The sequence below is a fragment of the Nothoprocta perdicaria genome, unplaced genomic scaffold, assembly GCF_003342845.1.
Source record: "Nothoprocta perdicaria isolate Ctin4 unplaced genomic scaffold, notPer1 scaffold_92, whole genome shotgun sequence".
In the NCBI taxonomy this organism is placed as follows: Eukaryota; Metazoa; Chordata; class Aves; order Tinamiformes; family Tinamidae; genus Nothoprocta; species Nothoprocta perdicaria.
Window position 1 is genome coordinate 254729 of NW_020456221.1, and position 23564 is coordinate 278292.

General features: G+C 37.9%; 1 protein-coding gene across 1 annotated transcript in view; it reads left to right on the forward strand.

Annotated features, from left to right (window-relative positions):
- The window catches only part of DTWD2 (DTW domain containing 2), a gene marked incomplete at its 5' end in the record, with an annotated part of 64725 nt that overhangs the window by 13351 nt on the left and 27810 nt on the right, over positions 1-23564 (forward strand). The window contains 3 exons of the mRNA XM_026052834.1: positions 12427-12517; positions 15678-15772; positions 22815-23004. Coding sequence (XP_025908619.1) covers positions 12427-12517; positions 15678-15772; positions 22815-23004 — 376 coding nt within the window. The remainder of the gene's footprint in view (positions 1-12426; positions 12518-15677; positions 15773-22814; positions 23005-23564) is intronic.

Here is a 23564-nt window from a genome sequence, read left to right on the forward strand (position 1 = left end):
GAGTGTAGATGAGTAACAAGCCCTTTTTGTATGGAGATGGTATTGCTGCTGTGGGGATACTTGTTCACTTCTGAAGGGAACTAGAAGGGAAGATGGACAACATTATTTTTCAATGGAAAGAGTGGCATGCATTGCAAAACATTTGTTTTGCATGTCCAAGTACCTAGTAATTTCTGAAGGCATAGCGATTAACATAGTTTCTACTGTATCAGACTGGAGCTTTTACTTTTGGTAGAGGGCAGCAGTCTTCATGTCAAAGAGTTGCCCAGTCCAGAATTGTTGTTTAAACCTTGGGTAGATTGTGCTAAAGTCCTTTGTGAGAAAACAGTGTGGCAAGAGGAGTGTGAAAAACCTTTGTGTTCCTCTCTTTTTTTTTTTTTAATTTTGTTTTTTATTCCTGAAAAGTACTCCTTACTTAAATGTTTTTAAATCCTTAATCTTTTTAAAGAGAAATTCACATATTAAACAAAACTTAACAAATCCAAGTGCTTGATCAAATTGAACAGAAAACGTTTGGTTCTACCATGGTTTTGATATCTTGCATTTTCTCTTTGACTTCTAGAGACTTCTGCCTCTGCTCTGTCTTCCTAAAATGTGGCTTCCTAAAGCAGCTTCTAGCCGTTGGCTCCATGTTGTATGCTTTCTGTTGTCTGCATGTGTGCCCAAGTAATTCCTTTACTCGTTTAATTCTATTTTGATGGGCTATCACTTTGGAAAAAGACACTTTCTGCTTAAGGCAGTTAAACTGGAGGTGGAAGCAAGCTTTCCTTAAGCTCTGTTAATATTTTTCTAATGTTAATGTTTAATATAATGTTAATATGCTCAAATATCCACATTCCTGTTGTGTGTGTGGAGGTCTTAGCACTGATTTGTATGAAAATATAATTAAAAATGCAATGAAATTTTCAAATTATCATTGCATAGTTATTATTCATTGCTAACTTAATATAGAAGTTGAGATGCTGTTAGGAATATTAGTTGCCTATGATTGTGCTGTGCACAGTATCAAATACAACTTTATATGGAATACCATTTTTTTGTCTGTAAAATGATAAACTTGCTGAAAATGAATGCAGTGAGAGTAAGGCGGTGGAACAGTAGGTGGCACTGGCATTGCGTGGGATTAATGTGCACCCCGGGGGCTCGAGCACTGCCTAGCAAAAGCACAGATTGCATATAAGGCAAAAACAAATTGTGTTCCTAGTAATGTTTTAAAAGTAAGTGTTGTACTGGTTTCTTGTGTTACGAGTGTGGGTGAAAGCCATTTTTCTCTTCAGCTTTGTTATTTAGTGTCTTCTGACTTGCTCCAGCTCATTCCTTTAAGATCATTTTCAACTTTCTATGTTTCTTTTTTTGTGAAGAGAATAAAGTAACGGGAAAAGTTCTAACCAGGGTAAGGTAGACCTTCAGAGATGCATTTGTTGCAGGTAAGTCCAAAAGGCAGAAACTCTAAACCTAGTCATAGTTTTTCCATATTTGATGGATAATCCCATAGGCAGGTGAATATGTTAGACTCTATAACTAGATTTTATTAAATCTTGTATATATAAAGTTCAATTTCAGTGTCTAATCAGTTAAAATCAGTGGAGTAACATTAATTAAAGAAATGCTATAAATGCAAACTAGAGTGGATCCTCTTTAAGATTCTTTATTTCTGTGATTCCTCTGTGTTCCTGCCTTGGAATTAGTTTATACCATAATCAGATATAGACACTTGTCTTTCAAATAAGTTGTGTTTCAGTTTAAACCACAGCTTGATTTAGATTTCTCTCATAATGCCAAAGCGAGTTTCTCGTTTCCTAATTTTTATTCCAAAGATTAAAAAGATACAAGCATTTGGGGAAACAAAGCTATTCAGTTTGAAGCAAACATTCAAATGGATGCATTTCTATAGTGTTGCAAAATATCTTCAGCTTTGACTGAAGAAATATTAACTTAGAAACTTTATATGCTCTTCAAAATGTGCTTCTATTTTTATATTGTGCTACTAACCAGAATGTTCTCTGCATATATGCAAATGGATCAAGTATCCAAGATACTGAATTTTTATTGGTGGATTTTTCCTTCCTGGATCTGTTGATTCCTTTCTTCCCTGGAGAATCTCCCACGGCATTTTTCTGGTTACAGAACTTGATGGGGTCTTTGCTCATGGCAGCCTCTAAGCTTCTGAGAAAAAGATGAGAAATTATAAAGCTAACAGGGGAAAACTTCAGTTTATCACCTTAACCTTAGTGTTTCAGTATTAATGCCTGAGTTCAAATGGCATTACTGCCTCCCCTTGTTCAGCAAATTCAAGGCTCTGTTAATTGTCTGGCATCAAGCTTGTCAGAGTGCCAGCTATCTTGCCAGACTGTAGATGCAAGATGCACGAAATGTCAACAGTCTCAGGCTCATTAGTTTTTGGCATTCCTGGCCTCCCTGTAATGAGTCCACTGCTGTATAAGCTAAATCCTATTGTTTTATTAACTCACATTGAGTAGCAGTGGAAACCATAGCCAGATGTAATGTATGCAGTTGAAATAGCTGAGTGTCTTCCAGTTGATCTGTTCATTTCAGGTATTGCTAGGGAAAGCTACCTGCCAAGATGTGCTTTCATGTTATGTGCTAATAAAACATACAGGGTGGATAGAGCGTGTTCTTGGCTTTTGTGTCATATGTTACCTTTTGAGTTATGTGACATAGGATGGCTTTTGTGGCTTAATATGTAAAGCAGTCATGACTGAAAGTCAACTACCCCCTTTTGCCCCAGACTTCTTTGTTTGCCCCTTCTTTGTGATGCAATTTATCTGTTAAAAATTTTGTCTTGAGAAATGGTTGTGTTACACAACCGGGAGTGCTTAACAGAGCCAACATAAATCTTGTCCACATCTATATTATATGAAGTGTGTTGACTTTTGTTGACTTTTTTCTTATATCTTCAGCATGAAAATATGTAAAACAATACTCCATAAGGGCTACTTATATTCTGCGTTTAGCTTTTGTACAAATGTTGTACCAACAAGTCCAACAATTTTTTGGTACCCATTGTCTTCCACTGTAATGTCAAGTCAGAATATGCATCCAAATTAATTTAAAAAGCTTCTAATGTAATTGCTTACCACTGTACTGTTACAAATTTCTCCATAAAACCAAACTTCACCCTGAAATACTAATTTTGTAGATACAGGCTTCTCATCAATTTAAAAAAAAAAAAAAAGAGGGGGGAAAAAAAACCTTTAATTTTTCTGTTGTGCTGTTTATAGAGTTCAAAAGCACGTATAATAAAAATAAAAGGGAAGTGTAGAATGGTAGATGAATAACAAAATACTTTGAAAGGAAAGTTTTTTTGCTTACTACATACAGATAATTAGATATTTCTTTGCCTCTTTCCAGGAAATGAGTTTTTATTTATTTACTTATGTTTTCAAGAAACATGTTAGATGATTTAATTTTGCAAAAGATGAGAATGTTGTTCTTAGACAGAACTCTGAGCTCATTTCTCATTTCTGTCATGAAATAAGTTACTGCTTCTATCCCTCATCTTTAGAGAGGTGCTTTTTCTTGTCCAGTTTTGGTCTTAAATCTAGGAAGAATGACATCTTGTAATCTCTAAGTAATGCTTTTCAAATGTTTTGCTACAGTTCAGATCCAGACCAGTTCAGCTTTGACTGAAAATCATTATAAACTGATTGCTATTTGCTGAAAAGGAAATGAATTGACGTTGTCAATCATTTCTAATGGTTGTGTATCAAAATCAGCACTAACAAACTTCTTTTACGCTTGTCTTGAGAATAGTTTTGTTGTTTGTCTTTTTGAGATATTTCACACTTTTGACACAGACCAGGGTGGAGGGCTGAGCAATAGAGAACAGGAGCTGCATAGGGATTAGCAAAAAGCAGGTCAGCTGTGAAGTGGGGCTTTCTGGCCCATTGCCGTAGTAGTTCTGGGATTCTCTAAACGAAAAACTCATCATCCTTTTGTAATAGCTCATGCTGAGTACTTATTTCCTGCTATGAATTATATTTCCATAATCATAGGATCTGCAGCTTAACTGTGCAGTTTGTTAATAGTCATTTCCGTTGAACGTAATGTCTACTTGTATTCTGTGTCTCTTATTTTTCCTACGTATGAGGAAAAAAAACCCACATTTATAGGTGAGGAATGTATTTCCTATTCAGCTTCTCCATGCATCTTTTGACTTTCTCTTTCATCAGTTGTCTCTGCTCCAGACTGAAAATTGCAAGTCTGCTTGGAAAAGTGCTTTTTAGCTTTTGATATCAGCCTGCCTTACAATTTGTATGAATCTACTGATGTCTTTTGCCCAAGACAAAAGAGGCCTAAGAATTAAATTTACAGGAGAGCAATAGTTGTGAAATTGATAAATTTTCCTTATTGAAAGGTGATGGAAAACATTTTGGGTTCTGGTGGGGAGAATTAGCAATGTTGCTGAGAAGAGTGGAAAATGTAGGGAAGGGTAAGGTTCTGTCTTCTCACTGAGCACTTTGCTGCAAAGTAATTGCTGAGAGCTGGTTCAGAGGGAGTCTGATCTCTATCTATCCTATCTACTAGGACCTGTGGTGTTATCTCCTAGCAGTTTGCCAGTAGGACCTGCCATGCTGAGATAGAGAGGTGGCCCTGTCCCCCTGTGCTGTTCTTGTCTGCTTAAACTTTCTGTATTTCTTCTCAAGTGTCTCTGGTTTGGGTCAGGGCAGTGCTCCATTGCTTTTGCGTGCCTCTGCTGTCACACCTGTATGGTTGTGTTTCAAGACTCTTTATACCTTGACTAGGCTAGATATGTTGGTGTTGTGTTTTAGCTTGAAGAAAAGGTACAGTTGTCTCAATTGTGGAACAGCCATCAGATTTCTCTGGAAAAATGCAAATTCAAATAGTAATTTATCTGTAGTTGGTCATATCTGTGTTTGTGTCAGTTTGGAATTAACTCCATGAAAATCCATGGTTCTGCCTTTAATATCTTCTGCTATAAAACTTCTAATGTAAAACTGTAACCTCAGTTACAGTAACAGTTTTTACTACTTTTTACTACTTTCATCAGAACTAGATAGCCCAGTATTGGAACATGTATAGGACTGTATGACTTCTAGCTCCAAGTATATTGATCTTGCCTAACTTTACTGTAAATCCATGCTTCCTAGATTTCTCCCTATTTGTGCCTGGTACTCTAGAACCAGCAGTAAGTGGACGAGTGGAGAGGAAGAGCCAGCATTTTACCTACCTTCATACTGAGCCCTGCCATTCCACCTCAGAGTGCCATTCACGTGTGTTTCCTACATGTTTGAAAAGAGTCTTTTTCTTACGAAATGTAAAAAGACATACCAAGTTAATACACACCTTGCAGGGCAGTGATGGGGCATTTGTGTGACTTGGAAGTAGTGCGTAAGACTTACGATCACTTGAGTTAACTTGCTGCAACGTTACCCAGCTTGAAGTGTCTGGGCCCTTTTCTGGTAAAAAGGGCAGTAGGAGCTATATATGCCGTAAGTTTAAAATGTCTTTACACATACAAGCAAAATGTCTTTACACATACTTACAAAATGGTTGGTGGTATGTTGACCGTTAACATGATTTTTTTTTTCCCCTCTTGTAATCTTTTTCTGTTTGGATAGAATTCTTCTAATGTGCATGTTTTCATGGCAAAAGTCGTTAATCTTGTACGATTTTATGTTTCTGGAGCTGATGAACAGATTGAAGAGCTTGGGAAAGAGAATGAATATTTTCTTTTTATTTGCTTTTTTTTTTTTGGTCCAGGAATGCAGGTTGAGTAATCTGTAGGTATACTCTTAGCTTCGAAAGCTGCATTTCAGTAATTATGCATGTGTATTAGTATGTAATTAGGAGTCCTTTAATATTCTTATTTAAAATACAAAAAGACAAGACTTCTACTCTGATTTTTGTTGGATACTTCTCCCTTTGAATGAATTGTTTAGGAAACTGATATGTACCATTAAATTCACTGGCAGCACTGTATAAAAGAAAAAGTATACCTATCTTATTTTTAACTTCCTGGGGGAAGTAAAAACACAGCAATTTGCCTCTCCTGTGGCAAATTTATGGTGTGGTGGTTACTGGGTGAATGGAAGTGTTTGTTGCCTGTTCTCCAAATACTTCCAGCTGTCTTTTCTCTCTGTTCCTTTTGACATTCATGAAATCCATAAAAATTAAATTCCTGCACTTCTTGACCCAGAGAATTTGTCTTTTGAAAGAGGTTGGAGGAAAGGGTGAGCATTGGAAGACAGGGGAGGCAGAGCATAATCTCATAAGACTTATTTTTTTCTTCAGGAAACAATGTTAGGCACAGGGTTGGCAATTTTGTTTTGACTGTTGAGAGTGGAGGTGTAAAAAGTGCTGCTGAAACAGAGAGAGGTTCATGCAGTGATGAGAGCTGTAGAACTTCTCAAAGATGTTTTTTGAAACCCCCCCTATAAAGGGAAGTGTATTTGCACCTGGAAAATTGAAACTAAAAGAGCATGAATCTGGATCATGTTTCTGCTAAGAGTCTTTTAATTATTGATCTTGTTGTGAGAATTAGACTTCTTCAGGCTAATTGATCTGAATAGTCATGAGGACAGTCATGGCCATTTTAAATATAGTAATGCAGGCAGGGCAAATAACTAAACCATTAATTTTGCAATTAAATCTTAAATATGGCACAAGCGATGTTTTGTTATTTCTGTGCCTCAGGGGAACGAAGCATAACGTGAAGAGGTTTGTACTGAAACCATTTGACAAGTATTTACCTGGTGATGCCATACAGGCATCTTGTGGTGATTTAAAAATAACCCAGTTGCATTACCTGCTTACTACCTGCCCTGAGAAAATGAGGGCAACTCATGATAATTGAAGCAATGGTGAGACTTGAATTGAGTCATCTTGTTTTATCATAAAACAAAAGAGAGAACTCCAAATAACTTATCCATCTCATTTTTTTCAGTATTGAAGCCTGCAGTTTGCCTCTTACAAAGAGGGTTAAAAGCACAAATGAGTTTTGATTACCAGAGCATCTCAGCAGAGCTCCTGCATTTGGTCTATCACCTGTGGAGTTTTTAGTTTAAATCTAACTCAAACCTGTTCGGGTTACACAATGGGCAAGTCTTCAGAAGCCTAAAGTCTACTGTGCAGGCCTAACTGGTATGAGCTTTAGGCCTGTCTCTAGTTCAGCTGGTGGTCAGGGTGTTTTGGGAAAACCAAATGTTCTTCCTGGGTGAGCTTGCCCTGAGTTTGCCAAATGGGTCTTAACCAAATATAGGGAAATTAATATTTCACTCTTTACAGAGGAAAAGAAAAAGGATTTTGTTTAATAGAATGGCGTCTTATCATCCATAAAAGTTGCTACAGGTTTATCAGCTTGCATTCCCGTGTCTTTGAGGATAAAAAGCAGAGATACAGTATATATGTGCTTATCTTTAAGATAGCAGCCAAGACCTGTCCGTTACAGAAGTCTGTCCTAAGGAATTGCAAAGCTTTTGCTTAGGGAGATGCAGAAGTATATTAAAAAAAAAAAAAAAAAAAAATTACAGCTGTAGTACAAGGAGTGAAAAGTTGTAGCTAGTTTATCTCTAGCCAATTGGCATTCATTTTAGATTGCATTGAAATGAGTGAAAATGGAAAAACGTCCATACTGGAGCGTAGCAGAGGTCCATCGTGTTCAGCATGACATGTCCAAGCATAAGCAGATTTTAGTCAAGAGTATCTGTCTAAGGAGGAGCTAAGAATAGGACAAGCATGTGCTGCTGCTTCTCAGTTTCTTAAACTGCCTGTAGCTCAGGGGACTTTGAGCCATATGTGGCTTTGTTTATCCAGTGGTGGTGTTTGTATATTCAATGAATTTCTATTCCTTTTTTTTTCTTTTTCTTTTTCTTTTTCTTTTTCCTTTGCTTCCGTTGAACGTATGTAAAGTTCTTGCATCTGCAGCATCAGCTGTGAGGCCCCTGTGGTCTGAGCAGTTCCTTCCTTACGTTTGTTTTGGACTGGATTCTGCGGCCTCTCCTTGTGCTCGCTCGGTGCAAGGTGCGGAGAAGCCATGGATTCATGCTGCAGCACCCGCATCTGCTCTGCTTAGTTTGTTCTTTCTTTCCTTATAACACTTAATATCTGATTTGCCTTTCTGAGCACTGTCAGGCATTCATCTGCTGTTCTCATGGAAGAGCTGATCATAAGAGCTCTCTACTCAGTGTTAACATTCACCTTAGAGCCTGTGGGTTTGGGTGTAGGTGTAGAATTGTTTCTTCTGCTCCCATGTGCACTGCTTTGTCTATGCATAATTGTAATCTCTGTAATCTGCTGTTTTGTTGCTTTGCCACTCATAATTTTAAGACTTTTCTGTAACTCTAGCAGCTACAGAAAAGTTAAGAACAGTTAATGTTAGGGGACAGTAGTTTAACATTATTTTTAATGAGTGTTCCCTAATATAAAATCAGCAAAACTAATATTCCGGATTTTATAAAATGTAGGAGTTGATATCTTTAAAACCTTTGTGCATTATTCCAGTGAATCTTTACAACTCCTGAACATTACTTCCATGGAGATATGTATATATATATGTAAGGAACTTGTATGAATGCAAAGCATACATTAAAATGCTAGTATAAAACAAAGAACGTGATAGCTTTCTTTCTCTGTAGACTTCTCTGGTGAGTTTTGACCTTGGATCCCATGGTGCTGTGACCTAAATACAAGAGAAATCTAATTAACTTGAAGTAGCTATTTCATGAAAATTTTATTACAGTTCTTAGTAGTTCAAAATCAGATTCCGTTTTTATTTTAGTATTAACAAGTATTGTTTCTCGAACATATGTTGTGGCACATTTAACTTATTGGTAGTTTTCTTTGGAAAAATGTGAGATGCTGGAGTCAAAAATGTTGTATTTCACTTACTCTGGAATAAAATGCTTGAATTCCCCTTAGTTTTTCAAATATTTATGTAAGAGTATAGTTATTTGCATTCTCAGGTTGGTGCTTGCTTGGAGAAGCCTTCTAGCTGTGTTACTTCAGGCTTAACTTCTACCTTGTTGCAAGTGAGGAGGTCTGTATTGTGGGGAATCTGTACAGAGGCTCTTGGAAAGAATTTTGCGATTAGACAGCTGTTTTCCAAGCTGCTGCATCTTCACTTCTAGAGCATCTCTGCCCAGAAACTACTAGACACATTAAACCTGACACCACAGTATGGCACAATCCTTTTTCTGGATTTTGTTCTGCTGGGAAAATACACTAAGTGTTAGGCCAACATCCTAATTGAATGTGAAGAAAGTGAAGGGAAAACTGTGGCATGTGTCTGTGCATAGAAGGCATGTGTGATGCTTCTGCTAGACATAGAATAATTTTTCCTCCTATCAGCGTAGCAAGTTGCTTTTAAATAAGTTTAAACTAGAAGCGCTGTGGTGAAAAACAGGTAAAAACCTGTTAGATAGCTTTGTGTTATAGAGAAATTACATATAAGTGGATACTACTACAGAAATCATCCCCTTCAAATCCTTATTCCTCACACACCCTGAACTTTACTACTAATATTCCAAATACTATGGCTCCTGGCTCTCAATATCCTTACTTTGGAAAAGTATTGACCATCAGAAGCCTCATCCCTCCTGGAGTCTGCACATTTCCAGAAATGAAGTATGTTTGTCATTAAGTTCTGTATTGCTGCCCCTACTCTTCTGTACCATCAGCTGCATGTTGAGGGCAAGAGTGCACCAGAAACTAAAAGCAAAAGCAAAATGCAAAAGGCCTTTTCTACCTAGGTGGCTTTTCTCAGAGTACAAATGAGTTTTGTGGTGGTAGAACACAACTTCTCTTGTTCTGCAGTGCTTTCTGCCTAGCTCTTGCAGGCTGACAGTGTAGGTTTCATTTAAGGGTTTTTAAGTTTTAAATATGTGGTTATGTGTTTATTTTTTTTTTCTTTCTCATTTCAGGAGCACAATAACCATTAGATACCAAAATGAAAGTACTGAACTCAGTTCTTGTGGCCCCAGGATGGGACTGTAAAAATACATACTCAATGTAATTAGGTACCTAATTGGGTGCTTTAAGTTGCATGATGTGTATACACATGTGTAAGCAATTAAATTATATTGAAAGTGCTCTGTTTGTAATGAGTTGTGCTCTGCTCCCTACAAATCAAATTATAGGTAGGGTTAATTCTGTAACTACTTGGAAATACCCAGAAAGTAAGAAATTTTCTTTATTTTTATAAGTTTAACAAAGCTCAGAAAAGCTAACTGTGAAAAATATAAAGCAGTCTTGAAAAGGCAAAAAGTATATACAAAAGGGAAATTGAAAAAATTATTTCTAGCCAACTTTGTTATAGTAAACACCCTGCAGTCAGAAATCATTGGAAACTGTTTCTCTCTGGTTGTAAAAGCTGATGAACAATGCAGCTCTTTGGGTGGAAGTCACCAGCCAACTGTTTTGAAATAGTTTTATGCAGTAGATTTAAATGTCTCAATCTCTCCCCGGGAGAAAATGCCATAAAGGTGAAAATGTCAGCAGCTTCTCTTATTAATAAGAGTAACTATGTAATAATGAGGAGAAACCAAAGAATTGCACTTAATATAAAACTGAGTTGTCAGTAAATATGCTGATCCAAAAGGTGGTGAGCTTGTATTTAAGTTTCAAAGCAGAGGTAACAGCCTCTGGCAGTTTTTGCTGCTTCCAGGTTAACAAACTGCTTTCAGAAACTGCTGTTGAAATAAGTTACATGTAAGGAGAACTTTTATGGAAGCGAAGCAATGATAAAGTACTGGAGAGCTGTATAAGTTTAGGCTAATCAGATCCAGAAGTGAGGTTGGTTTCAGTGAACTTGCAGGAAAAGGTCCCCGGAACACCTCACTGACTCCTGAAATTTAATGCTTCTATTTAGGCTCAGCCTGTGAGTTAATGCAACAGGAGTTATGCAGAATATCAACAAGAAAATACACCACACTAGAACATTTTATCAAAAACGTGTATTTGAATTTCCATCTTAAATTAGTTCAGTTACTTGATCTTTGAGTTTTGTATTTTTTTCTTCCAGTACTTATTTTGACCAGTACCAACTCTTTCCCCTGCTCCCAGGCCTCTCTGATTTGGACTTAGGCTGTTGGGTAACTGCCTGGACTCAGCAGAGGAGTAATCTCAAAACAAAGCCCTGTCTCAGTAGACAGGACTAAGAGAATCCGATAGCCAACAGGCTGTGTTGAGTTATTGTCTGTGGTCTTCATTGCTTCCATGTACTGGTAGGAAGTCCTGCTTTGTTTCAGGGTGCTCTAGGGAAGAGTCGTCCCGGTCTGGGTATCAATGAGATCATGTAGTGCTGCTGTCTGTGTGCTCCTGTGGACAGGTCACTGCAGGGTCCTGTGCCTGGCCATAGACTTGACCTGGGACTGCCTTATGGTTCTGTCTCAGTAAATGATGTTTAGTGCAGTGATGCTGGTGTGAGGGTGATCACTCTGCGCAGACTGTTTTTGGTAAAGACTACAGGAAGGCTGTTGATAAAGTTGTATGCAGAGTTCCTAGGATTCCGCTGAAAATACGTTGTTTTCTTTAAATCCAGAGAACTTTGCAGGCAGAGTGTGATTTTACACGGTGAACATTAGTGATAGCATCAATATAAAGGAAATGCATCTTTTTTTTTTTCAGTTTCTGATTAAAATGAGCAAGTCGCTGTAGTGATTTCTGTAAGGTTATGTATGTATGCAATGCATGTACGTGTAATAGCTTCACTTTCTCTTTATGTGACTTTAATCTTATTTTTTTCCTTTGTCTTATTCTTGATCTTCCAGCCTAATTGCCAGTTGCCAAGCTATTTTCAAATGTTGTTCTTCCACTATTTATTTTAGCAAATGTGTAGTGCACCTAAAACTAGATCTGTGTTTGTTCTGTGTTTTCATCATTAAACTTAAAACAGAAAATCCTGTAATAGCTTTTTTGTTTCAAAGAAATAGCTTCTTGTTTATGATCTCATGCTTTCTATCAACATAGTTGGAGTTATAAGAACTAAATAAATAATTATTTTTAAATAAATAAAGCAGTTGCTCATAAATATAGCAAGTCTGGGGCTTCCTGTATTTATACTTCTTTAAAGTATTGGTTCAATTGTTAGTTCACACTAACTTGTTGTGAAATGCAGTAACAAGTTTCTCTGAGTTTGGCTGCTGATATCTTCTTTTTCTTGAGGACAGTAAAAGAGCTTTAGAAGGAATGCTGCAGAAGGTATTCAAGTGGTGTTCTCTTCAAAACTCATATCTGAATAAAGAAAGTTTTAAATTTTGAAATTTTTGTACTTTTTTGTTTTTAAATATGTGTGATCTTGCAAACAAAATATTATATCAGCTGGTTTAGCATGCTGTTTTATAAGTGCAAAGTTACAAGTGTGGCTGTTGCGATGGGCTATATTTGTAATGAGTTCATTCTGTCCATCATTACTTTATCTTCCTTCCTCTCTCCTTTACCTTGTAGCCGTCCACAGAAGGTCTGCTTGTGTCCATTCCTGCCAGTGCATCCCCTGAAAGTCTCCACCTGCTTGTATATAATCCAGCATCCAGCAGAGGTGAGTAAGGCGGTGTCAGTTGTCACTTAACCTTTGCTTGCTCATCTGAATTGCTGAATTTATTTCTCAAATTTAGCCACAGTTCTTTCCCACCACTTTTACCTTCTGGAATCATCTGAGTAATTCTTTTTAAGTCTTGACCCTTGGTATGGTGTGGCATGGAGGCTTCAAGTGGGTCCAAGGGAGAGTCTGTTTTAAATACAGCAGTTCTCCTTGCTAGTGTTGTGCCTAATATTTGAACTAAGGAATTATTCTTAGTGGTAACATTACATGTATAGGCAACCGAGACTTTAGGTGCAGTTCGGTGTGGTATGTTTTGTGAGTATTTTATCCAAGGAGCACATTGTGTACCATAAAAGTAGGAGCACATTGTGTACCACAAAAGCAGCAGCTTCCTCTGTACTGTCTCCTGCTAAAGGTACTTTCACTGTTGAAAGATTCCAGATGTAGGTGAAGCGTCATGTATAGAACTTAATATACTTCCTGTATCCTTTCATTTCCTTTTTCATGATTCTGAAGATCTCATGGACTCTCATTTTTTCATTTAACTAGTAGAAGAGTTGCTTTTCTTACCTCTTAAATATCAGGTATGATGGTGGATTACAAGGATTTGGGGAACTGGACAGCAGTTGCACAAAGTTGCTGAGGTGCTGGGCCCACAAGTAAAGATGCGGAGCTGGGAAACCTGCATTCTAGTCTATCTGCTTATGTACCAGCATTGCACAGTAGTTCAGTTAGTAGGCAGCATCAGTTCTTGCTTGAGGAAACTTCAGCAACGTGTAGATGAAAAAGTGTCTGGAGAAGCAAGCAGAAGCCGTTAAGTATTTGGTCCCTAAACAGCAAAACATTAATTTCCTATTAATAGAAAGCAGCTTTCGCAGGTGCTTCAATAATAAAAATTATATTTTGTTTTTGCGATCTCAAAAGTGCTTAAGTATATATGCTTGAAATACTTTCTGGAGGGGGAAAAAAAAAAGAGATTTAAAAATGTACCAAAGAACCTAAAACTAAGTATTGAATTGGTTCACATTTTCTAATCACTATGGAAGATACTAGAATGAGTAGGCAGACTCTCCATAAAATGTGTTCTTCATTTCTATTTCCCTCTGAAGGGCTATCTAAAAGGCTATTACGTTAATTCTGCAGCCTATTACAGTGTCTGCTCTTAGGAATTTGGTTGCAGTGTTTCATGTGCTCTTCAACTAATGTGACTACAGGGCTGCCAGGTAAACTTTTGCAGATGCTAAGTATTGCTAAAAATGGGAGTTTCTTATCGTACAGCAGTAGGAAACTGTTCGCCTTCCATCCTTGTGTAATAGGCCCTTACATTGATTATTCTTTTATTTTTGACTTGTGAAGTAATTTGATGAGATTCAGCATAACATGTCAAAGGCCAAAATATATGTTTCCTAAATAGTGCCGATGTCCCATTACTCATACCAAGAGCAATTTAAAATTTAAGTAGATACAAGTCCAGTAGATGCCATAAGGAATAGGGGGAAGGTGAAGGAGTTGTTTGCTATTGCTTGACATAACTCCTCTTATTTTTCTTTCATAACGTGTATATATTGTATATATTTCCTATTTTCTGTTTCATGCTTACTGTCATGACCTTCTGTCAGGTCTGTGGCATGGTTAGATGTGATAACCCCTATACCTATTTGTTTTAACGTCTGCGTTTTGGAGGGATCTCTAGTAAAATGTAGATCGTTCTGTACTTTTCTAAACCTGATAGTTCAAGATTGATAGCTCAACTCAGAACCCCTAAAGCATAGTGGACAGTATCTGTTCAGATTTATTTTTTCCATCTCTTTGCAGTTCTGAAATAATTTTCAGAGTTAAATACCTGGAGAAAACTTAATTATATATATTTAATCAAATTATATATGGATCTTATGCTATTTTTTACTTGCTAAGCATAGTACTCTTTATATTAGTCTTTACTGAATTATAAGGATCAAATATAAAACAGATATTTCTGCTAATTGCCTTAAAATGGTATAGAAAGGATGGGAGAAAAATGTCTGCTAATTTTAATAAATGTATTTAGTAGTTAGAACTGTGCTGCTCACTGTAGATACTGTGCTAGCCACTGTTCCCCCCCCCCCCCCCCCAAGAAAAAAAAAGGAAAAACAGAGCTAAACCCAAAGTCAGTCCTCCAGCCCTCTAATTCTGTGTGCAGAACTTCAAATAGTGAAACACTGCAAATCCCTTTCCGATTGTCAGGAAAAACAAGAGAGCAACTACCCAATGTCATACCAGCAAATGCAAAATCAGTCCTATACTGGCAAATAAGCTAAATAATTAAATAAAAGTTGTAATAAATGAAAACTTTTAATTAAGAAAAGTCTAAACATGAAATGTATTTGAACATCAGTCTTTGTTGTTTTCCAGTTTTTGTCCTTGCTTCCTTCAGCTTTCTGTTCTTTTATCTTCTTGTAAATAAGTTTGTTAAAGTCCTTTGGAAAATTCCAACTTTTTCCTCTTGGTAGCAGAATGTATTTATTTGCTAGAAATGTAATTCATAAGTAGTGATATGACATTGAAAGGACCAATTGAATGACTTTTGAATGATGATAGTTCTTTTCTTTCTCTGCAGAGTGAAATAATTCATTTTCTTCCAGCTCATTTATTGTCACTCTGTAGATCCTTATGAAGAAGGAAGTCTTCTGACTAGTGAATTATTGTTACTTGATCATTATGAAATAATGACAAATAATTCTATGCTGTCAATAACAGTGCTTTTTTTTTTTTTTTTTAGCACTTGTTTGTGAAAGTCAGGCTCTCATCCATACTGGCAGAGAAGTTGGAGAATGAGTGAAACTAGCTTATCTGTTATATTAATGAGAACACTATTTTCTTGCCCAATTTTAATATTAATCTGTTAAAGTTGTTGCTTTTTTGAGACAGGTGGTCTAACTGAATTAACTTACGCTGATGATGGTAGGCTAAGGCTAGTACTGTTACCTCATACTAAACTTAGGACTGGTCACAACAGCATGAACTGATTACATTGGGACCAGGTGTCCTTTCTTGCAGATTTATTTTTTATCACTTGTTGTCAATGTAGTCAAAAAAATTAAAAGTAAATGGAAATGTTAAGAATTAATAAATGCCATCTATGATTTTTATTCAGAAGTACCTTTTTGTTTCTTTTCAGGAAAGCCGAGTGCTAAGGACGGTTCCTCTGCTAGCAGCTTGTCTCCCTCCAGACAAATGTAAAGTTTTGATCGGTCGCCGTTTTAGTGAAGACAGGTGAGCAGGACTGCCGATACCTATATTTATATATATTTTCTGATTCTCTCTATATTACTGAGATGTTTCTTCCAGATTCTTCAACAGCAGTCAATGTTGAGTTTTATTTTGATGGTGCATGTTCTCTTTCGGCCTAAACTTCTGGCTTCCAGTAAACATAATCTTGATAAAATAGTCTGAAACACTTGATGGCTTTTCTTCTAATTTGCAGCTTCCACTGTCTTGATTTTTAGCAAGATGCTATTATGAAATACCTGTTTCATGAGGATGTGACTTCCTCCCTCGTTTCTGCTCTGCCACAATATGGTACAGTGCCGTCTGTATTTCAGGCAGTGGGGAGAAATGCCCAGTTCCATCTTGGCCATGCTGGGCAATGGGAAGGGAGCCAGTCCGCTCAATACCTCTTCAGCTGCAGCATCCTTGCACGTTCAGGTGGTGACTCTGCAGCTCTTCCTAAAGCTGTAGATGCATCCTGCAGTTCTGGCCGTGCCATGGGGCAGGGGCAGGTGTTATATACAAAGGTCCTGCGCGGTAGCGATGTGGGTGGTGCGGGAAGGGCGCCGGCCGCGCGGAAAGACCCCGTGTGGAGAGGACCTGTGCCCTGGGAGCGGTGCAATGTGCGTCCAGTGTCACGTGAATTAGTGTCACCCTTTTCCACTTGTCATGTGAAATAGTGTCATGGGAAACTGTGTTGTGTCCATGTGTTTTGCCTCTGTGCACTGTGTCTCATTTCCACGTGTCACTTTACTATGTGTTGCTTGCCCACATGTACTTTTTGTGGTGCATGGAAATGACATTTCCCATACCATGTGTAGCCCTCTGCAGTACTGTCTGTGGACCACACAAAGTAGCATAGTGTAGTGTGACAACATGTGTTGCATATCACATACTACACAGGAAAGACATGCTGCATAGAAACATCACGTTTCATGTCATATGACAATGTATAGCATGTCTCATGTCATGTTGTATGGAAAATGACACATACCAGGTATCACATGAAAATGACACATGTAGCGTGTCAGGTGACATAGCGCAGTGTCTCCTTTCTCACAAGATAATGTCACGTGAGGTAGTGTCACTCTGCACTAGCAGTCATTTTCACACTACACATTTTTAAAATTATTTTCCCAGAAAGATGTTATTAGGTGTTCCTTTGTGGGGAGTTGTCTCTTTAATTCTGCGTATCATCATCTTAATTTGTGCTGCTGCTTTATATTGTGGAAGTAGTAAGGCCTGGGTTTCTTTTCCAGGTCTCTATCTGCTTACATCTCTTAATCATGCGTTGATGTTTTTTTTTTTTTTTTTCCTTCAGCTGTTGTTTGGAGACCCACAAGGGACAATCTGGATCTTGCTTTATCGTGTGGGTTTCAGAGAAGGAAGGTGGCCCTGCTTTTTTTGATTCTAACCTTGAGCAATTTCTGCCTTTTTCTTTTCTTATTGTCTAGTACATGTGAATTTAAGGTCTCTTTACTTCCCCTCAAGTGTCTTTCATATCTCTTAAATCATGTTTTCCATTATATTGCCTATTCTTTGTTTTACATTAACTTGCAAACCTAGATCATGCTTTACAGACAACAAAGCCATGTTAGTTCCCAGGCCCTTTGACCTCACACCAACTGAAATCTGTTATGTTATGGTCCTGATTGTCAAATTTCTAAAAGAATAAATCGCTGTTTCAACTCTTTGCACAATATAAAGAATTAAAAACTCAGTTGCAGTCATCTTAGCCAAGATTGAAGGTTAACTCACATGTTCCTTCCTTCATACATATGTATGATTGAATTGTCTGTGTTTAACTATTTTTTAATCATTGGTGATTCACTAGATTTTATTTTATGTATAGCTGTTATAAAGGGATCCAGGTTTGTGGCTTTGAAGTCATAACAAATCTATTTTAATAGAAGTTGTTAAAAGTTCATGAAAACACGTGACAAAATCAATGAAGAATTTGGGCAGCTGATGGTTAAGTATAGAAGAACCCATAGAAGCACTCTATTTTTAAAGTGCTTTAGCAGTTCCAGTTTAGCAGTTTCTAATGAGATAATTTATTTAGATAAGAGCATCCAGAATGAAGTGATTGTAAATCTCACCAGGATTAACAGCACACTTAAGTATAATCTGAAATAAGCTCTCATTTCAGTTTTGAGTTTACATCATGCTCTTGCAGGGTCTATGAAAAAGCTAAGGCTCAGGATGGGACAGATTCTTTGAGAAAAGTGATTTTTTTTTTTTTTTTTTTTTTTTTTTTTTTGCATATACAGGAACTTCTCCCACCCCTTTTTTTCCCTGACTGGCAGAGTTGTAAAATCTTTTAAAGGTCAACTCCTGATCTATAGGACAAGTCCCAGTTGTTCAGAAGGAGAGTTTCAGTACCCCCTTAAGATTATATTGCTGCAGAGAGTCTGCTATGAACATGCTGGCAGTATAGATTAAAATGTTAAGTAAAATTAAAAGTCTCTTTTACATACTGTAGACTCAGCAGAGTCTGTAAAAGCACAGTGAAGTGTTCTGGGACAAGCTCTGTGTGAGTAAGACAACTTTGGTCTGTCTGCAGCAGCGCCTGGCAGCCGGACTGCTCTTGGCTCTGCCTCGCCCGCTACTCTGACGGCTGTGCTCCTCCGTGTGCCCTGCTCTGCCATTGGCCCTGCCACGTTTGCCAGCATTAGGCCACAGTTGTTTTGAAACCTACCCAAACTTAAATAACAGCACTTTGAAATAAAACCGAAACAAAACTCCAAAGCCCTCCTACATGAAAAATCAGGCTCCCAGTAGAGTGGTTATAGGCCGTTAATCCTGTAAGGAAACTTTCCCAGTTCTCCTCTCAGCAATTTAGCAATTTGCTAGACTTGGAGATTGTGCCTTCCTAAGAAGCTGTGTTTCGGAAGGTCCTTCTTGGATTAGGAACATCTGTTTCCTAATTCACTGATCCAGTCTATGGACTTTGCGACTGGTTGATGGGATTCTTCTAGACAATGTGAGGGTGGGCTGGACATCCCATACATGCAAATCCAGTGCTGGATTTTTCAACTCCATCTTGGTGTGGCAGAGATGAAAAGCAAATGCACAGGCATAGCACTGAGTGAGGAGCTACTGCTGTGGCTCTGAGGAGGGTTTCAGAGCTGGCATATGTTTAATATTTCATGACTTGTCAAGAATACAAACATCAACCTTAATAAAAATGTCTTCTGTATTTTTAATGAGCCTACTATTTGTCTTGAAATACTCTGGTACTTAAACAATGGAATAAATTAGTGGTATTTGGGGAAAAATCAATATTGACATTGTTTAATGTATTTTTATTGTAGGATTGTATACCCCTGCTTTTAGAGCTAAAATTATGTGAAGATTATGAAATCTAATTTATAATCTATTACTTTGTGTTATAGTAAGCTTAAGCACACATATCAAAGCTCATATAAAAGAAAAATAGATTCTTTATAGTGTGTGGATCAGGTGTTCAATGGAGCTGTAGATTCTTTATAGTGTGTGGATCAGGTCTTCAAAGGAGCTGAGCAGCAACAACTGCATTTCAGCATTGCAGTGAAATCACATTTGGTTGCTATAATAGTTTCCTTTTAAAACATCTGACTTTAGTAGAGAATATTCTCCCCTATAGCAGAATTTGAATAGTAATGTATGGTTAAATGTACTGTATTACAGTATCTCTCCCAAGCAAGTTTATTGCTGTTATCATGCTGCTACTACATACTTTCAAATGCTCTACATTTCTATGCTGTCTATACTACAGTCTTTCAAAATCTGCTTCACAGAACCCTGTTTTTTTAATCAACGTTGTAAACCTAGGGTCTCTGAGACTTCCTCACTTCTTATGCAATTTTAATGAAATGTAACTAAAGGATTCACATAAAACCTGTTTGGGGGAGGGAAGCAAGTTCTTGATAGTGGTGATTCACAAGGCCTAGTGCACTGTGTGTTGGTAACTACCTAACAGAAAGCAAAGTCTGAGAAAACGAGCAAAACCAAGACCTGCAGTGCAGTTAAGATAAGGCACCGAGGCCTGCAAGGGATTGAGCAGTGTGTGTATTTTAGGAACCTTCTGTTATGCAAAGAACTCTCTCTGCATATACCCAGCATCACTCAAGATGGTGGTGCTGGGTATATTGCTGTTTTTTTGTTCATTCACATTTTGTTCATTCACAATGGTGAATATTGTTGGTTTTTTTGTTCATTTGTCTATTACCTTGATTATTTGAAAGCTCTAATATGAAAGCTTAGGAATGTTATAGACTTAAATATTGAGTCTTTTCACAGAATCACAGAATCACAGAATATTTAAGGTTGGAAGGGACCCCTAGAGATCATCTAGTCCAACCTTCCTGCTCCAGCAGGGACACCCAGAGCATGTGGCACAGGGCGGCATCCAGGCGGGTTTTGAAGACCTCCAGAGAAGGAGACTCCACAACCTCCCTGGGCAGCCTGTTCCACTGCTCTGTCACCCTCACAGGAAAGAAGTTCCTCCTCACCTGGAGGCAGAACTTCCTGTGCTCCAGCTTGTGGCCATTACCCCTGGTCCTATCGCTGGCCACCAGTGAAAACAGCCTGTCCCCTTCCTCCCTGCATTCTCCCTTCCTGAACTTATACATATTAATCATATCCCCTCTGAGCCTTCTCTTCTCCAGAGAAAACAGGCCCAGCTCACTCAGCCTCTCTTCATACGAGAGATGTTCCATTCCCTTAATCATCCTAGTTGCTCTTCTCTGGACCCTCTCCAGAAGCTCCACATCCCTCTTATACTGGGGAGCCCAGAACTGCCCCCAATACTCCAGGTGCGGCCGCACCAGAGCTGAGCAGAGGGGCAGGATCCCCTCCCTCCACCTGCTGCCAACATCCTCCTGATGCAGCCAGGAGCCCATGGGCCTTCTTGGCCACGAGGGAACTGCTGCCTCATGGGTAACTTGGTGTCCACCAGCACTCCCAGGTCCCTCTCCGTGGAGCTGCTTTCCAGCAGGTCAACCCCTAATCTGTACTAATCTGCACTACAGGCTTTTGGTAGCCTGTGGTGAAAAACTTATTGTATGTGACTGTTTATAGCATGATTTCTGGTTAAGTTGAAGTGATAATAAATTAATATTGATGGCTTAAGATTAAGAAACTTGTGTACAGGTAAGTTTACATTATAGTCCTTGGTAGAAAGTTATCCCAGATGTATTTTACAAGCTTCTCATTTCCGTTTACACTTTTACCCTTTTTATTGTTTATTATGGAAGTAAAATTTGTTACTGAATTTTCTTTTTCTTTTTGGTAAGTAACATTGACAGTATTGAAATATATAGTGTTGAATGAGATCAATCTGGATTGTTTACTTGGAGAGTAAGGATGGTCAAATATAGGAAGACAGGCTCTGGGCTAATATTAGTATGCAGAATTCAATGCCTCTTCCATTTTTGATGTCTCCCATGTGGTCCTAGACAAGTCTTGAACTCAGTTCGGGTCTCGGGACTGAAATTCTGCCTAAACTTAACATTGATCTAATTGTTACTGCATCTGCCCACAGAGCAACAGTGAAGTATGGAGGCTTCAAGTACACCTAATGTATGTCAACTCAAGAACCATTATTTAAACATTGCTTTTTTCTCAGCCACTTTCTTTCTTCACTTTAAGGAAGGGAAGAAAGGAGGTGCTTGAGTTATAGAGAAATAGTGCAGATGCTCAGGTCCCTGGGCTTCAAAACTGAGAGCGCAGTAGCATTGGGAGTTTGCCTTTGTGGACTGGTATCTTTAAATGTTGCTTCTGTGGTCTCAGTGCATATTCCAGTCCCTTGTGATTCTTGTTGGATAGCATGGACAGTGTACTGGTGTGCTGGCTATTGCAAATCTCATTGTATTAAACTCTTTTTTTTTTTTTTTCCCCATGCATTAGTCCATTTTGAAAGTAAATATACTGCTTTGATTCCCTAGCTATTTTTAAATGTATGTGATGATGCATGTGGTGCATTTCATGTTACTGCTTTGAAGATATGCTGAAGATAGTACATCAAATAAGGAGCATTGCTGATCACTAATGGAACTTAATGATCAGGAAAACTTTTGGTCTTCTTAACGATCCTGTCTTAAAGGAGGCAAGGAGGCCAGGGCATCACTAAGCTGTACTGGCTTCCCATTCGAGCTCAGAGTGCAAAAGGGCCAGACTGTTCTTCCCCAGCAGTCAGTCTCTGTAATCTCTGAAGTACTGTGCAGAATTAATTTCTTAGTCTGACACGTGCTTCAGTCAAGCCTCGCTTTGTATTTTCTCCATCCTGAACTGAGGCAGTTTTGAAAACTGTGAATTAGTGTTACTGGAATTGGTTCACGACAAGTAGTATGTTGTTAGTATAAGGTCACTCTTTTTGTCAGTTTCTCCCTTGCTATCTGACTTGTCTAAGAGATTTTTGAAGTTTCTGCTATGATCTGAATATCTGTGCCTACCATTGATTCTTAGGGTAACTTATTCAATAGGTGAACACTTTAGAGAGAAAAACCTGTTTTTCTGCTTCATGCCAAATGTACAGACCAAGAGAAAGTAGGAAAAGATTATGTGGGCTTTGGGGGCGTACCTACAGTAATAGTAACTTAAACCAATTTGAGATGATATAATTTTTATACATGTCTTATGGATCAGAAAGGCTGTTGATAGTCTTTTCATATTCAAGGTTCCAAAATACAAAATTACTACTCAATATTTATATTAAGGTTTTGGTAAACACTTCAAAACGTGTTAATTTCCAGCAGACATTAGAGGATGTTCTTAATCTCCAGTGATTAAAGCAGGGGAAAATACTCTCAATTACTTCATTAAGATTTTCACTGATTGCATATGTGGATGTGCTCTCCCATCCTCACAAAGTTAGGAGATATGGGAGAACCAAGACTTTTACCCAAAGTTTTGAAAAGAGATTGGCAGCTGAGTGATGGACCTTTTTATGGGAACATAAATAAAATTGAGAGGATGAACTGGATTTAGTAGATTAGAATATTGGGAAATCTTTATTTGTCAAGGAAGCATTTAATTCTTACTATCTTTTTCTGTGTGTGCATTGAAGGTATCCTGAATTAGCAACAGTTTGCAGAAATCCCAATACTCTAATTTTGTATCCTGGAGCTGAAGCAACTAACTTGGAAGAAATTGCACTGATGCCTTCTAGTCCATCTGTGATGATAATCATCGATGGAACATGGAGTCAAGCTAAAGATATATTTTACAAAAATTCTCTCTTCCGTCTTCCCAAGCAGGTAAGTTATACATATTGGGGTTTTTTTGCTTTGTTTTGTTTTTTTAACATGTGTAATACATGCTTGGTTTCTGACTAGACCAAAAGGAGTCTCTTGACTTTTAAATAGTGGCGTTTTCATTTTATCATTTGATACTTTTGGTATGTTGAGTTGTGGTTTGTTGATTTAATGCATCTAATGTCCTAAGGAATCAACTCTTTACAGACTGAGAACTACTTAAATTTATATGGAAAACATTTCCTCTTTTGTACCTCAGACATTAGAACACGGGCAACAGAATGTGCTTTTTCTTCCCTGGATAAGTGTGTTGTATCCCCAGTAGGGAAGATGAAAGTAGAATTGTCTAAGACTTAGGAAAGCATCAGACTTTCCCTTATATTTGGGCTCTACCATGTGAAAACCTTTTGGTAAGATTTGACGGTATAGCTTAATTACACGTGATTCAATTGCTGCTACTCAGAAACTTTCTTCCTATAATGACATGCAACTTTATAACGTAAACACATCAGACATCATTCTTTTACAACTATACTGTACTGGATGTGATGTCTCCGTTACAG